General features: G+C 40.9%; 1 protein-coding gene across 1 annotated transcript; it reads left to right on the forward strand.

The window, feature by feature from the left end:
* Positions 1–11,570: 11,570 nt before the first annotated feature.
* On the forward strand, positions 11,571–15,972 carry LOC123439208 (putative E3 ubiquitin-protein ligase SINA-like 6). Its single transcript, XM_045115947.1, has 2 exons — positions 11,571–11,725; positions 15,075–15,972. Exons 1-2 carry the CDS (start codon positions 11,612–11,614, stop codon positions 15,759–15,761), a joined length of 801 nt encoding a protein of 266 aa, XP_044971882.1. The 5' UTR covers positions 11,571–11,611; the 3' UTR covers positions 15,762–15,972.
* The last annotated feature ends 948 nt before the right edge of the window (positions 15,973–16,920 follow it).

Raw genomic sequence — 16,920 nt, forward strand, 5'->3', positions numbered from 1 at the left:
TTATCCTATGCATCTAGTACATCATGATCGGAACTATATTTATAATTTTTGGCCTCGTGATAGAGAAAGCATCGCTCAAGCTTGGGGAGGCTTAAGTCAATGTTATATTCATGCCCCAACCATGAGCTCTTGAGAGAAATTATTATTCAGAACTTCTATGCTCGGCTTTCTCATGATAATCGCACCATGCTTGACAGTTCTTGTACTGGTTCTTTTATGAAGAGATATATTGACTTCAAATGGAATTTATTGGAAAGAATTAAACGGAACTCTGAAGATTGGGAGTTTGATGAAGGTAAGGAGTCAAGTATGAATCTCAAGTTTGATTGTGTTAAATCCTTTGTTAAAACAAATACTTTTTGTGATTTCACCGCCAAATATGGACTTGACTGTGAGATAGTAGCTTCACTGTGTGAATCATTTGCTGCTCATATTGATCTCCCTAAGGAGAAGTGGTTTAAATATCATCCTCCCTTAGAAGTCAATGTAGTTAAACCCAATCTAGTTGAAGATGAAGTCATTGCTTATAATGATCCTATTGTTCCTAGTGCTTACATTGAGAAACCACCTTTCCCTGTTAGAATAAAGGATCACTCTAAAGCTTCAACTGTAATACGTAGGGGCTACATTAGAACACCTACACCCCATGAGCAAATTAGAGTTGAACCTAGCATTGCTATTATCAAAGATCTCCTGTCCACCAATGTTGATGGGCATGATATTCACTTCTGTGAAGATGCTGCTAGAATTGCTAAACCTCATACTAGAGACAAACATAGGCCTGTTGTTGGCATGCATGTTGTTTCTGTTAAGATAGGAGATCATTGTTATTATGGTTTATGTGACGTGGGTGCTAGTGTTAGTGCAATACCTCAATCTTTATATGATGAAATTAAAGACGAGATTGCATGTGTCGAGATGGAACCTATTGATGTCATTATTCAGCTTGCCAATAGAGATACTATCTGCCCTTTGGGAATTGTTAGAGATGTTGAAGTCTTGTGTGGTAAAACTAAGTATCCTGCTGATTTTCTCGTTCTTTCTACCACACAAGATAGCTTTTGTCCCATCATATTTGGCAGACCTTTCCTCAATACTGTCAATGCTTATATTGACTGTGAGAAGCAAACTGTCACTGTTGGCTTTGAAGGTGTGTCACATGAATTCAATTTCTCCAAGTTTGGTAGACAACCTCATGAAAAAGAGTTGTCTAGTAAGGATGAAATTATTTCCCTAGCTTCTATTGATGTGCCTCTTACTGATCCTTTAGAGCAATACTTGCTTGAGCATGAAAATGGTATGCATATGGATGAAAGGAACGAGATAGATAGAGTTATCTTTGAACAACATCCTATCCTTAAGAATAATTTGCCTCTTGAGTTTCTTGGAGATCCACCCCCACCAAAGGGTGATCCTGTGTTTTAGCTTAAACAGTTACATGATACTCTTAAGTATGCTTATCTTGATGAGAAAGAGATATATCCTGTTATTATTAGTGCTAGCCTTTCAGAGCATGAACAAAAGAAATTATTGAAAAATCCAAGCAAGCACCGTGCTGCTATTGGATATACTCTTGATGATCTTAAAGGCATTAGTCCCACTCTATGCCAGCACAAAATTAAAACCGATCCTGATTCCAAACCAGTTGCTGATCATCAACGAAGATTAAATCATAAGATGAAAGAGGTAGTAAGAAAAGAAATACTAAAGCTCCTGGAAGCAGGTATTATTTATCCTGTTGCTCATAGTGATAGTGTAAGTCTGGTGCATTGCATCCCTAAGAAGGGAGGTATTACCGTTGTCCCTAATGACAAAGATGAATTGATCCCACACAGGATTATTACTGGCTATAGGATGGTGATTGATTTTAGGAAATTGAATATGGCCACTAGGAAAGATCATTACCCTTTGCCTTTTATTGACCAAATGCTAGAAAGATTGTCCAAACACACACACTTCTGCTTTCTAGATGGTTATTCTGGTTTTCTCCCAAATACCTGTTGCACAATCTGATCAGGAGAAAACCACTTTCACCTGCCCTTTCGGTACCTTTGCTTATAGACGTATGCCTTTTGGCTTATGTAATGCACCTGCTACCTTCCAAAGATGTATGATGGCTATATTCTCTGAGTTTTGTGAAAAGATTGTTGAGGTTTTCATGGATGACTTCTTCGTTTACGGGTCTTCTTTTGATGATTGCCTCAGCAACCTTGATTGAGTTTTGCAGAGATGTAATGATACCAACCTTGTCTTGAATTGGGAGAAGTGCCACTTTATGGTTAATGAAGTCATCGTCTTAGGACATAAAATTTCTGAAAGAGGTATTGAAGTCGACAAGGCTAAGGTTGATGCGATCGAGAAAATGTCATGCCCTACAGACATTAAAGGTATAAGAAGTTTCCTTTGTCATGCTTGTTTCTATAGAAGGTTCATTAAAGACTTCTCTAAGATTTCTAGGCCTCTTACTAATCTCTTGCAAAAGGATATTCCTTTTGTTTTTGACGATGATTGTGAGGAAGCCAAATTTCTATAAGAGATTATATGATGATATTGTTGTTCTAATTATGATCATGATGCCTCCATGTCCGTACTTTGTTTTGTCGACACCTCTATCTCCAAACATGTGGGCATATTTGTTGATCTCGGGTTCCGCTTGAGGACAAACGAGGTCTAAGCTTGGGGGAGTTGATACGTCCATTTTGCATCATGCTTTTATGTTGATATTTATCATTTTTTGGGCTGTTATTACACTTCAGGGTACAATACTTATGCTTTTTCTCTCTTATTTTATAAGGTTTACATGAAGAGGGAGAATGTCGGCAGCTGAAATTCTGGTCTGAAAAGGGAGCAAGTTTTAGATACCTATTCTTCGCAACTCCAAAAGCCGTGAAAATCAATAGGGAATTATTTTGGATTTTATGAAAAATACTGGGCGGAAGAAGTACCATAGGGGCACCACTAGGAGGCCACAAGCCTGCCAGGCCCGGCCTACCCCCCTGGTCGGGCCTGGGTGGCTTGTAGGCCCCCTGTTGCCCCTCCGGCGCTCATCTTTTGCTATATGAAGGGTTTCGTTCCAGAAAAAATCATAAGGAAGCTTTCAGGAGGAGCCGCCGCCGCCACGAGGCGGAATTTAAGCAGAACCAATCTAGAGCTCCGGCAGGGCTGTCCTGCCGGGGAAATTTCCCTTCCGGAGGGGGAAATCGTCGCCATCATCATCGCTAACACTCCTCTCATCGGAGGTGACTCGTCACCATCAACATCTTCATCAGCACCATCTCCTCTCCAAACCCTAGTTCATCTCTTGTAACCAATCTCCGTCTCGCGACTCTGATTGGTACTTGTAAGGTTGCTAGTAGTGTTAATTACTCTTTGTAGTCGATCCTAGTTGGATTACTTGGTGGAAGGTTATATGTTCAGATCTTTGATGCTGCTCATTACCTCTCTGGTCATGAATATAATTATGCTTTGTGAGTAGTCACTTTTGTTCCTGAGGACATGGGATAAGTCTTGCTATAAGTGGTCATGTGAATTTGGTATTCGTTCGATATTTTGATGTGTTGTATGTTGTTTTTCCTCTAGTGGTGTTATGTGAACGTCGACTACATAACACTTCACCATTATTTGGGCCTAGAGGAAGGCATTGGGAAGTAATAAGTAGATGATGGGTTGCTAGAGTGACAAAAGCTTAAACCCTAGTTTATGCGTTGCTTCGTAAGGGGCTGATTGATCCACTAGTTTAATGCTATGGTTAGATTTGTCTTAATTCTTCTTTCGTAGTTGCGGATGCTTGTGATAGGGGTTAATCATAAGTGGGAGGTTTGTCCAAGTAAGGGCAGCACCCAAGCACCGGTCCACCTACATATCAAACTATCAAAGTAGCGAACGCGAATCACATGAACATGATGAAAACTAGCTTGACAGAAATTCCCGTGTGTCCTCGGGAGCGCTTTACCTCCTTTAAGAGTTTGTCCAGGCTTGTCCCTTGCTACAAAAGGGATTGAGCCATCTTGTTGCACCTTTGTTACTATTGTTACTTGCCACCCGCTACGAATCATCTTATCACACAACTATCTGTTACCGATTATTTCAGTGATTGCAGAGAATACCTTGCTGAAAACCACTTGTCAGATCCTTCTGCTCCTCGTTGGGTTCGACACTCTTACTTATCGAAAGGACTACGATAGATCCCCTACACTTGTGGGTCATCATGGGTTCATGCCCCCTGATGTCTAGCTTGAGTGACAGAAACATGAGACTACGGGATGTGATGTTGCCACCAGGGAGAAAACAATGGTGCTTGTGACCACGGTTGCAAGGATTGTTTACCTTACGCATAGTTCGTTAATGCAGTTGTCCGTTGCTTTGAGTTTACACTTTGGGTGGGGCTCACAACTTCATACCAGCGAGATGTTGTGGATAGATAGCTCAAGGTGGATGATTAGTAAGTAGATGTTGATGAATAAATGGTCTACTTGTCTTGGCGTACTGCCCATTACTATTGAGCCTCTAACTTTCAAGTAGCATAATTAGCATTGCGGTGCGTTCATAATTCTGTCAATTGCCCAGCTATAATTTGTTTACCTTTGCATAGTTGTTTATCGTATTTTGGGAGAGAGACATCACTAGTGAACATCATGTGACTCCGGTCCATATCACCACCATTGCTTAAACCTCCGCCATTTACTGCTTTCATTTACTTTTCCGTTGCAATCACTATCACTATTCCCGCTTGTGTTTTGATCCTTTGCAAACTACAAGGCCGGAGAGATTGACAACCTCTCTGTACTCGTTGGGAGCAAAGTTATTTGTTGTGTGTGCAGGTCCACATCTTTTGCTAGCGCCAGGGCAGCGGACACCTACTTGTTGATCCTCGGAGTCCTCCTGGTTCGATAAACCTTACAGTCTTCATGTAAGGGAAACTTGTTGTTGACTACATCTCCACCTTCCACTTGGGGTAACCAACGAGGGGATACAAGTATATCCATCAACTCATCATGAAGACCCAACTCACTACTTCTCTTACTTAGCCAGCTCTTGGGGGTTACAAGAGTACATATGACAAAAGGGGAAAGGGTGAGTTTTTCATACCTCATATTTGTGTTTCAGCATGCTTATCAGATTCAACTTAGCATCTCGTCTCTTAAATATCCAGGTCAAATATTCTTAATGCAGATCATTGACCCCAAGATTGGCAAAGTTACGAAGCTCTAGTTTGTCTTTCCCTTTTGAAAACATTGCTCGCTCATCCTTCGCTACAATTTTGGCCAAGGAAGTGGAAGCTTTGGGAGATTTGTAAGCCTCTCCAATGATGGTCATTTCTACATCACCCATCGTGGGCGATGGGTCAATGTTATCCACCTTATGTAGAGGGCTTCAGGCGCATGCAGGGATTGGCGGGTCGGTATGTTGTGCTAGGTCATCGATTGCAACCTATTCTGGGACCGACTCTTCAACATTTACCGACTCATTTTCACGAGTCGCCTCAAACCCCAAGTCTGGGTTATGTTGACGAGTAGTTTCAGTTTGGATTTCTGGCTAGGCCATTGACACGTCTTGAGAATTGAGACTAGCAGCAGCAGATTGCGGAAGACTTGGCTGTGCAAGTCATGAAAATAATATCGGTGTAAAGAAACAATGAGTGATGTCAAATAAAAAACATGGCTTGACAATTGATAATCCCCAAGTGCAAGGAATTATCGTAGCACTTTCCAAAGATGGAAGTGATAATTATGGAGTGTAAAACCCACAAGGAGTTATAGGTAAGATCAATATTCTCTCAAGTCCTATCTGCCACCGATACGACTCTACATACACCGAACATTTGCTTCTATCTAGTAATGATAAATAAAACTGTGTTGTGAGTATAAAGGGGATAGTTTTGCATGATATTGGAGAACAAACATGTGAAAATAGTCGCTGCCTAAATAAAGTTAGAATATATTGCAAATAGCGATTGTGGAATAATGATGGTATGGTGTGCGAAATCATTCTAGGCAATTGATAACAAGATCAGAAATTATTCTTGCAATTCTATATGAGGGAGAGGCATGAGATAACATACTTTTTGTACTTGGATCACATGAACTTATGATTGGACTTCTAAGAAGCATCTGCAACTACTAGAAATCATTGACGTAAACCCAACCATAGCATTAAACACAAAGTCACCTTTTAGTCCCATACGCAACAATCCCCTTACTCGGGTGTAAGCTTCTATCACTCTAGCCACCCACTATAAGCGAATCATGAACGTATTGCAACACCCTACAACGAGAATCCCACACGTGTGCATGGCATGGAGGGCACCACATGACAACCCAAAAAAATATCCACTCAAACCAATCAAGTTCATCAATCAACCCAAAGTACAACATAAATGTACTCAAACATCATAGGATGGAAACACATCATTGATTAATAATATGTGGAATGAAACACCATGTGCAAGTAAGGGATTACAACAGGGTGCGTGAGAGTGGGCCGCTGGAAATACATGGTGAAGGTGATGAATACGGTGATGTTGATGAAGACGATCACTGCGACAATGCCCCCCTTCTCGACGACACCTATGAGCCACCGAGAGAGGGGCAGAGAAAGTATCCCCCCTTAGGCTTCCTCCTCCATGGCCTCTCCCTAGACGGGGAGAGATTCTCCCCTCTGGTCCTTCTCCTTCATGGCTCCTGGAGGGGCGAGCACCCCTCCAATCTCTCTTTCTATTTCTCTCCTGTTTTCGCTATTGTTTTCTCTCAATATTGGTTTTTCGGAGAGAGTTGTGGCTGTGAGGTGGAAATTATCTCCTAATTTCCAAGGGTTTCTCTATTTATAGGATTTTCTAGCATTGGAATCATGCAAAACAGGGTTATGAGGGGCCCACAAGCTAACAGGGCCCTTTGCACCCCCCCTCCCCCCCCATGGCCCATGGGTGTGCCCTGTGGCTTGTGGCCAACAGGGAGCCCCCTCTGATGGTTCTTTGATCCAATGTTGCTCATATGTTCGAGAAAAAAACACCAAAAAGTTTCGAGCGATTCCGAGAACTTCCATTTTCTGCACACAAAATGACACCATGATAATTCTGCTGAAAACAACGACAGTCCTGGTTAGTTAGAATGAAATAATAAAAATTGCATCAAAGCCATATAAAATTATTGCAAACATAGGTGAATATGGCATGAATACTTCATAAATTATCGATGTGTTGGAGATGTATCAACAATACTTACCCACGATTAATGGTGAAAGCAGAAAGTTGAGTTGTGGTCCATTTTCTAGAAGAAGGCGTCAATTTCTGATAATTTGAGTCAGAAGGATTGAGTTGTTGTGTAAAAAGACCGACTCATGGATGAGAAGGAGTTGGACTATGAGGAACCTCAACTCGGTGTTTGCGGGCGGCTCGCTCCAGAGGCAAGCTGGAAGATAACTCCCCGGAGCTGCTCCGGGTCTTGCGTTTTGACGGTCCAGCATGTTGGTTTTTCTTCAAAAGAAATTTTGGATCGAAATAAGCATGTGGGCTCGAAAATTCAAACTTTGTAATGGCTCATCTCATCCTGTTTGGGATATATGTTTCTGATTTGTTTGATGAGATTGAAATTACCTCGACATTGCCGGCTTGGCTGGCCTTGGTGTTACCCTGAGAAGATGGTGTGTCAGCAAGTTGAGCAAAAAGATGGCCACGTGAGTCGAGCTCTACCTCAGACTCTTCTCCAACGTCCGCACCATCAGCCAGCTCATGTGCTTGCTCAACTTGGGGAGGAGTAGGAGTTCTGGCTCTGGTTTTCTACCAGTCAGATTCTGCCTGTAGGCATAATAGAGTCAGAGATTAAGAATGATAAATAATACAAGTTATGATAAAAAGGAAATAAAAAAGTCTAGGAATTCTTACTGGAGGAACCAGATGTGTCAAGCAAAATGGAGCCAACCCAGTTATGTTGGATTTTTCGTTAGAGTCACTCAAAAACTTTTTAGTGGCTTTAGCGACATCATCCTCACACAAGTTAACCTCGCTGAAGTATTGTACATATGTTGACTCGCTTGTGTAGTTGCACATCAAGTCGCCCCTCAAGCTAATAGGTTGGATTCACCAGTTTATCCAACACCGTGTCAAATCAATACCGATGAGTCCATGAGCCGTCAAAGCTCTAAACCTTAGGCAAAGAGGCACCATTTGCTTCCTTTCTTCATCGGATGGCCAACCCGAAAGAATGATGGTGGCATTAAGTCTTCCTAGTCTGTAAGCCGACAGAGGGTTTTCACTTTGAGGAGCAGTGTTTTTACAATAGAAGCAAGTCTTGACCCAACCATTGGGATGAATCGCCAATTTGGTTTCAGGGAAAACAATGTTCTTCCTCTTTTGGATTTAGATTCCACCAAGCTCTACAATGGGACCATATTTGCACTCTGTTTGATGGTTGATATAGAAAAAATCATGGAAGAGGTTCACAGTTGGTTCAATCTGCAGATACACTTCGCAAATAACTTGGAATTGGCAAAGATTGGTCATTGAATTAGGGCCAATGTCTTGTGGCCTGAGGCTAAAAAAGTCGAGCAAGTCCCTAAAGAATTTTGATCTGGGCGGTCGAAAACCTATCTACAAATGGTGTGCAAAACCACAACTTCCCCCTATTGAGGATGGAGGGAACCTTGTTCTTCAGGTGCCCGCTAGCTGATTTCTGATTGAGCCGGCAAAAGACCCTGGCTCACGGGATCTTCCAGCGTAAGCTTTGACACTTGGGATCTAACCCAGGCAATGGCTTTGCTGGTCTTTGGGACCATCAATATTCTTACAAGCAAACTATGAGGTGACAGAAAAAGTAAATGAGCCAGGTATAAATATTTAAAACCGCCACAATCAAATTCAAGGTTGAAGAGCCAGCCTGATTGAGCCAACATTTAAAGGAAAATCTAGGGTTTGCCACTATATGAAGTCAAGATATATGACTAGTAACAGAGTTCCTAGATAATCCGGCAAGTTAGATGGATCGACATTACTGATTGATCCGGCAAGGTGAAAAATTGAAAAAAATGCAGGAATAAGATGGTGTTTGCACAAGCCGGCTAGCAAATAATCAAAGGGGTTGTAAGGACTTAACAAGTTTTCATATGGACAAACAGTTTCCCCTCGGGGAAGAAGAGAAAATGGATCCAATGAATATGGGAAAAGGAAAACAAATGCCCTTAAAACAAGCAGATGAACCAAAAGTGAAGCATTTACCAAACACTATCTCAGTGCAGCGGAGGCAAAATTAAGTGTTGTTGACAAGAAGTTATGGTGGCTATTAGATCTACGACTAAATTCTCCGGTGAACTACGATGGACTCCGATGAATTACAAAGAACATGGATGACCTAAAAGATTAATGGGGACTTACGAGATCTCGAGCAGAAGAGAACTGGTGGCGATCGTGTTCCGGAGGAAGACCGCGGACAATGCAAATGAGCTCCGGTGACGATGGCACGGGGATGGACGCGCTCTCAACTGGAAACGTCGACGAACTCAAAAGTGGCACTAGAGTCGAGAGGAAGAAGAAGAGCATAAAAATGAATCTCAGGCCCTCGGTGTCTATTTATAAGGAAGGAGAACCCAAACAGCAAGGTCGAAACAAGGGCCGTTGTAATAACTAGTGGCTACAAAGACGCCTCGATTCCTACGCTTGACCGGTTTTGACATCTATTTAAAAATATTTGTTATGTTGACACGTACATGTGAGAGGTCAGGAAGATGATGTCATCCTGGTGATGGCCCGGAAGAAGCTAAGTCCTAGAAGACGGAAAGTGACCTCACCATAGTATTGACCCGGGCATACTTCGGGACCGCAGTTGAAGAAAGGTTTAGATATTTAAAATTAGGGCCATTCATGTTTTTTGGCTTCTTTTCAGGATGGAACTTAACGTGGATGAATCCAAGTTAACATGGGAGCTAATGTTGTGGATATACCCCATGGTATGACCCGACTATCAAGTGGTGGCTCATAACCACGGGCATTATATGGGCTGCGGAGACCTTGAAGTTCAAGGCCCAGGAAGCGTCTCATTGAACAAGTCCGGCTCGTGGACCAGCACTTTGCGGGCCGGCTCACGGAGGGAATCGTAGAGAATTTCCCTTACTTGTAAGACAAGACAAGTAGAAGTAGACTAGGTGAGGGGTTGTACTACAACCCGAATTCTATTGTAACCTCAGGGCCTCAGCTTATATATAAAGGAGAGCCCCTGAGGTAGAGAGGTCAAGTAAGAAACCCTCGAGAGCTAGGCCAGCGGTTCCTCACCTTTGTAATCGAGATCATCACAATCAATAACACACAAAATAGGACGTATGCTTTTACCTCCATCGGAGGGGCCGATCCTGGGTAAACTCTCGTCTCTCATTCCCGATCAACCTAATCCAAGCAACCATCTAATTGCAATGGCTCCCAGACTTAGTCATGTCGCTAGGACATCTGCCGTGACAAAACCAGGATAGGTAGCGGCAATTTATTCCTATGTGACATTGTCCCCACCAATGGATTGAACGCCTCAAGGACAAACGATGCCAACCCGCTACTTGTCGGGGCCAAAGCACCGAGGTCCCAACCCCCAGTTACCGCGAGAGCGGCAAATGGAGGCATGGATGAGTGGCTTCACCGGCGGAGGGAAGGGGCAGCGGTTTCTCCTCCTCATTCTCCTCTCTCATGAGATTGGGGAAGAATATGAGTCTTGTAATTTTTATATGTGCATTGCCGGTTTATGATTACATGTTAGGAAAGGACCTTGTGTAGGAAAACTTCACTAGCACCTCTCGCTATGGACCCAACAAAAAGGGTGGTTCTATTTGACACTAACATCGGCAAAGAGTCAACCTTTCATATAGGCACCGACCGACTAGCCACATCAACGATGGACACGGTGCGCCGGTTTTTTCTACATTTTTTCTTCACTTGTTGTAATTAGTTCTATTTTCAAAAACATGTTCCCATTTTCAAAAATATTCGGAATTTCAAGTTTTGTTCTGTTTGTCTGAACATTTTTTGAAAAGCACAAAAAAACTCAAACAATGAACAATTTTCGGAAACTTCCAACATTTTCAAAAACAATTTTTAGGAAATGTGAAGTATTTTTTAAATCATGTTTTTTAAGTGCAAACAATTGTTCATACTTTTGAACATTTTTTGATTTAACATATTTTTAAAACTAGAACAAATTTTGAATTTTTGAATAATTTTAAAGACTTTTGGGAAAACATAGCTAGTTAAGCAAAAATGAAAAAATGAAAAAGCCCGTGATAAAATAGATAAAAAACATACCGAAACCTTCTAAAAGATTTCCAAAACAGGTAGAAACTTGTTCAAAAACCTTCTGAAAAGTTCCCAAAATAGGGATCTCTTGTGCACATAAATCCTACCTATTGGGCCGATCTATATGTGGTTCGCTTTCTCCCTTCTCTTTGTGCGAAGCAGAGACAACTTGCCCAAGAGAGCGGCGAATGGGATTTTCCCAGCCGAAATGCATTTGAGAGCCCATCTGATGAGCCCGCTAGGAAACTCAATCTCTGGCATATATCCATCGATAAAATTGAGGCGACAAGCATGAGGTCCACACAATTTCTTCATTGTAGGAACACGAGCACATAGGGGATTGAGAGTATGGAGGCGGAGAGGCGGAACAACGAGAAGTCCGCCGCCAGCGAAGGCGCCATCCCTCTGGAGGTGTTGGACTGCGCCTTCTGCTACCATCCCCTCAGGCCTCCTGTCTTCCAGGTCCTCCTCCGCCTTTGCCCTAATTGACCATGTATAGATCTGTTGTTGCATAAGGGATTTCGTTTCCATGTTATTTCTGGGGTTCTATTTTTTCTTGGAAAATATCCCAGAACTTCATATAGGGATTATATACATAGAGCTCAAGTAAAATCGAATTATCATCTTAGGCACCATACACAAATTTTGATCAATGTCGTCATACAAGACAAATAAAGAAATAAAGTAAAGTGTTACTAACTACCTTACTAAATACACCCTCCTTATGATGTTTTCTTTCACCAAAACACCAAATCAGATTTTCTAGCAACATCACCAAAAAGGAAAGTTCAATTTTGTGATATTTTTTAACCAAACATCTGTTCAAACTGGCAAAATGAATTTTAAATTATGTGCACTCTCATAGTCATCTTGCCTTAGGGATACATTGTCATATGCATATTGCAACATGTTGACACCACCGTCAATATCTATTCTAGTAGTCCTTCAACTAATCCAGTTTTTTGGCATCCTCCATCTACATTGCTAGTACATCAGCATCTAAATCAAAGATAACAGTTGATAGGGAATCCCCTTTCCTCAATCCTTTGTGGATGGGAAGTATGGGAAAATGAAAGCATTAAATTTACCATCACATGCCTCGGTCTTATAGTAAGCACAATCTAACTAATCCACATTTCAGGAAAACCTTTCGGTTTCACGATTTGTAAAAGAGAAGGACATTTTAGTTTGTCATATGCCTTTTCGAAGCCAACTTTAAAATGTTTGTGCTTTGCTTTTTTACATGACCTATATTTAAACATAATGTAAAATAAGGACCCATTAAGTAAAGAGGCAAAACTTGTGTGAACAAGGGTATGGCATCACTAGCTACTGTAGTGAACCTACTCATAAGGATCTTTCTAAACAGGAATAAAACTAACATTTCATTTTGCCTCTTTGATTTTAGACATACGGGTGATCAAACCATAACTCATTTTAGAAATTTTAAGACTTCTAGTATGGAAATCATCAAATAAGGCCTTCAAATCATTTATAATAAAATTCAAAAAATGTTGATAGAATGTTGAAGTGAATCCATCACAGTCAGGAGATAGCCAATTGAAATGCCGTAAAAAAATGGTGATAATTCGTTAGTTAATTTAGCTCAAGCATGTATGGGTACAGTAAATGAAATTTTCCACCTCAAAGGAAGTTGTAGAATGTTCAGAATGTCCTAACATACTTTTATAAAAAAAATGTTTATATAGTCAACTAATTGTTTAACCTTCAATCACCCATTCATATTGGTCAAGGGATGTAATTATTTATTTGGGCACATGCAATTAGCTTTAGAATGATAGTACCTAGTGTTATTAACCCCTTCCAAATTTTATTTTGCCTTGGATTTTGGTGACCACTTCAACTCTTCTTGTTTCATAATTCCATCTAGTTAAGATCTAAACACCTATTGTTCATGTACTATGTCAGTAGTGAGCCCATGGAATTCACAATGTTTATCAACGTTATATAGTTGTAATAGAATATTTATACTAGAAATTCATACAAGACATTAATAGAATATTCATATTTCTAGCCATCGTTTTTACTCCATTCCTAAGACTTTTTAGTTCGACCAACCACTTCTCAGTGTTAGATCCATTGGTACCACGGTTCATCCAAACTTCATGTACTAACTCATTTAGTACTTCTCTCAGAATTTAAATTTGGGCCTTTTGTCTAAATGTACCATGTATCTATATGCAACAGAGCATGATCAGATTTCTCCCTTCTTAGGACAACAATATGAGGCATTTATCTTCCCAATGAGTGATGCAAGTTATTCTATCCAATTTATCAAAAGTGAGTTCCTACAAAGTATAGCCCCATGCATAATTTCTTCAATTCATCTTAATTTCTCCCAAGCCAGTGTGTTCTAGTATAGCACTAGATACAAAATTCCAGTGCCCAAGAGTTACTAGTTCATTCGTATCAGAAGAATTTTGAATGATGTTAAAATATCAGCCAATCAAATTCAGTTTTTAAAATCACGCAGAACCTACAAAGTTCAACAAAAAAAGGCAACTTTCCTTTCCGTATGGGCTTCCGCATAAACTAACATTAAATTTGAAGTTTGTATTCTTATCTTGTACACTCATTTTTATGTAATATCCAATATCTTCTTGTGTTCATATATAATACAATTATTTGCAATTAACACCAAGAAATAACCCCTAGATCAAACCTCAAAAGGAGTATAATTGCAAACCCACAAATTAGACAAGTTCTTCCATAAATAACTCTCTTAAGCATCTCTTCTTAACCTCTCCTCCAAACCCTCTCATGTTCCCAAAAACACCTCTCATTTTTGTTCCTTTAGTTATATTGAAATTTCTGATCTTTGTAGGACAAACAGGTTGCACACAATCCTTCACAAGTGGCATGTTTTTTTTCCTTTTGTTATAGAGAAAACGTTTCTAAGATGATCCACCAGGCTTCCTCCATATCCATATCACTATTGTCTCCATCGGTGAATAACTCCTCTAGATCCACATCTCCAGTTTCGATCTAATTAGGAGTTTGTATCTCAGGGAGGGAGATTGTTGGTTTGCTTGCTTGTGTCATGAGCTCATATAAACTTCCTCAATGGATTTAATAATATTAATGTTATGATTAACCACATCAAAAGAGCAACCCAGATCCACCCCTGCATACGAATCCATCCAAGCAAGACTCGGATTACTAGAAGAAACTATATTAGGGATGTGTGTCTTACTAGAGTCATTCTTGGCACCAATTCTATCTTTGGCAAGATATTCAATCATGTAGTCTTCCTGAGACTTCAATCTGTTACACGTCCTTGGATTCTCATCCCCATGTTGTTGACGTTTAGTCCTGTTGTAGAAACTTTCCTGATTTTTGAAGTAAATGATACACCTAATTCTTGGCTAGGTTCTTAGTAATTTGGTTCCTCTTTGTCATTATTTTCATCTCATTTACCATGCTCTTTTTTTACAACTTTGGTCTATGACCCTAGTGCCTCCATTAACTCTCTCTCTCCTCCTCTATCTTAATAGTTAATTGTTGTAGGAATTCTTGTTGTCTTTTGACCTCTTTTTCCAACCCTTGGCAAGTGGCAACCTCATTGATTTAAATTGTCTAGGAAACATAGTACAATGAGGTCAAAGTCCCACCAATTCATCCTTCAACTAAAACAAATTATTTCTTTGATTTTTTTGTCAAACATCTTCCTAACTTCTAGGGAGTCTCCTTTGTTTATGCATATGCAAATGTTTATAGCAAGTGTATCAGTATTATCTTTCTCATAGGCAAGCCCATGATTAATGTTTTTTTCCTTTATGATATAATGCAGTGTAGGGTCGGGCATGTGATATGTTCATCTTGCCATCACAAGCTCCGGAAGAAGGACAAGTGCCATGTGTGCTCCATTACCGGAGGCTACAACCGCTGCATCGCCTTCGACCACATCCTCGAGTCTATCAAGACCTCTTGCTCCAACTCCATCTATGGGTGCACCGTCAATACACAGTACTACAAGCAAGAGGATCATGAGAAGGCGTGCCCTCATGCGCCGTGCTTCTGCCCCGAACCCGGTTGCGGCTTTGTAGGCTCAACCACCCAGCTCCAATGCCATCTCACCCACGATCACATGTTGCCCGCAACTGCATTCGCGTATGGATATTGTTTCACCCTTGAGATGCAGGAAGGAATGCGTGTTCTCCATAGGAAAGAAGAAGGTGGCCCCCTTTTCCTAGCAAAGTTCACGCCGGTGCCGCCTTTCGGCAATGCTGTCTCCATCTTGTGCATTGATCCTCATGCTATGGTGGGGAAGCATAAGTTTGAGTGCCATGTTGATATCTACAGCCGCACCATGGGATGGAACCAACATTCAAATTTCCAGATCATAAGCACGGATCTCTCCAACGGGTTCCCAGGGGAGGAGGCCAGCTACACATTTATTGTGCCAAATATTTCTTCCAACCCGCACACCACCACCACCCGCCTCCTCATTCGCCCCCCAAATATAACCCGTTCCTAAGTGATTAGTGTTGGAAAAGTTCGTAGTCAGGGGGTCTTGACAGCATATGTGTGGCGGCAGTGATATGTTGTGGTGCTACTTGAGAGTTGTATACTAGTCATGACTAGTTGGATGTTTTATATAATCGCCAATGCTACAGTTAAATGAATCTAGAAGTTTGTAATAATTTGGTCATGTGCATCTTGGGAAGAAGGTTCACTTTTATCATAACTAGGGTCGTTGTTGAACTTTGATGCTTGAAAACTTGCATAGTGGTGAGCTTGTCACTCCAATCGAATGGATATAATCAGCACATGCCGAGTATGTTTTGGGATTTTTCTTATGGAATGTCTTGCTACATTTCCTTTTAGAAGTGTACACTCAGGCATATACGTTATCTATTGATGGCAGGTAAGGCGTACAAATACAATATGCGCAGTGGTTCTCATATACTCCCTTGGTCCCAAAATATGTGTCATGGTTGAACTAAAACCACAACACTTATTTTGGAGCTAAGGAAGTACGATACATAAAACAACCACAAGCAGCCTACAACAAAAGAAACGTAACTGTGGTGCCCTCTAAGTCTTCATCAGAGTTCCAATGAGACCAACAAGCCATCAAGGCAAACTGTATAGACAACAACATGTATATCATGATCTGCCGGGCAAGCCCTTCGGGCAATGTTGTTTGTAGCCATAAGCTTACTAGTATATGATAGAGGTGGGAGTAGAAAATCGATGATCAGCTGATGGCCGGGGTTTCACCATGAGTTTACCGTGCGTCACCACACCAGAACATCAATGTAGAAACAAGGTGCACTGTCAGCTTCGTCGAATAAAGAAACATATGAGAGTATGAGACCACACCTCAGCCACGTCGGATGTTCAACAAAGTTCATCAGAGTTCCATCCGTCGACAAACTTTTGGTAAAATTATTCTTGTTTATTCCATAACTTGTAATTCAGAGTTCTTGAATTTTCGTGAGATGATACCATCATACCACTGACGTGTGTATAGAAACATTGTCACACCAGCAATGTAACATTGATTTGCAGTGCGGCTTGCTTTAAGGATATACAAATCTGAAGGTTGTAACATTGATGCCATTGTCACTATGACTACAAGTCCTAACCCCAAACTTGTACTGTTAAAAGAAAAAGAAAAAACATAGTTGTTG

Source organism: Hordeum vulgare, chromosome 3H (genome assembly GCF_904849725.1).
Source record: "Hordeum vulgare subsp. vulgare chromosome 3H, MorexV3_pseudomolecules_assembly, whole genome shotgun sequence".
In the NCBI taxonomy this organism is placed as follows: domain Eukaryota; kingdom Viridiplantae; phylum Streptophyta; class Magnoliopsida; order Poales; family Poaceae; genus Hordeum; species Hordeum vulgare.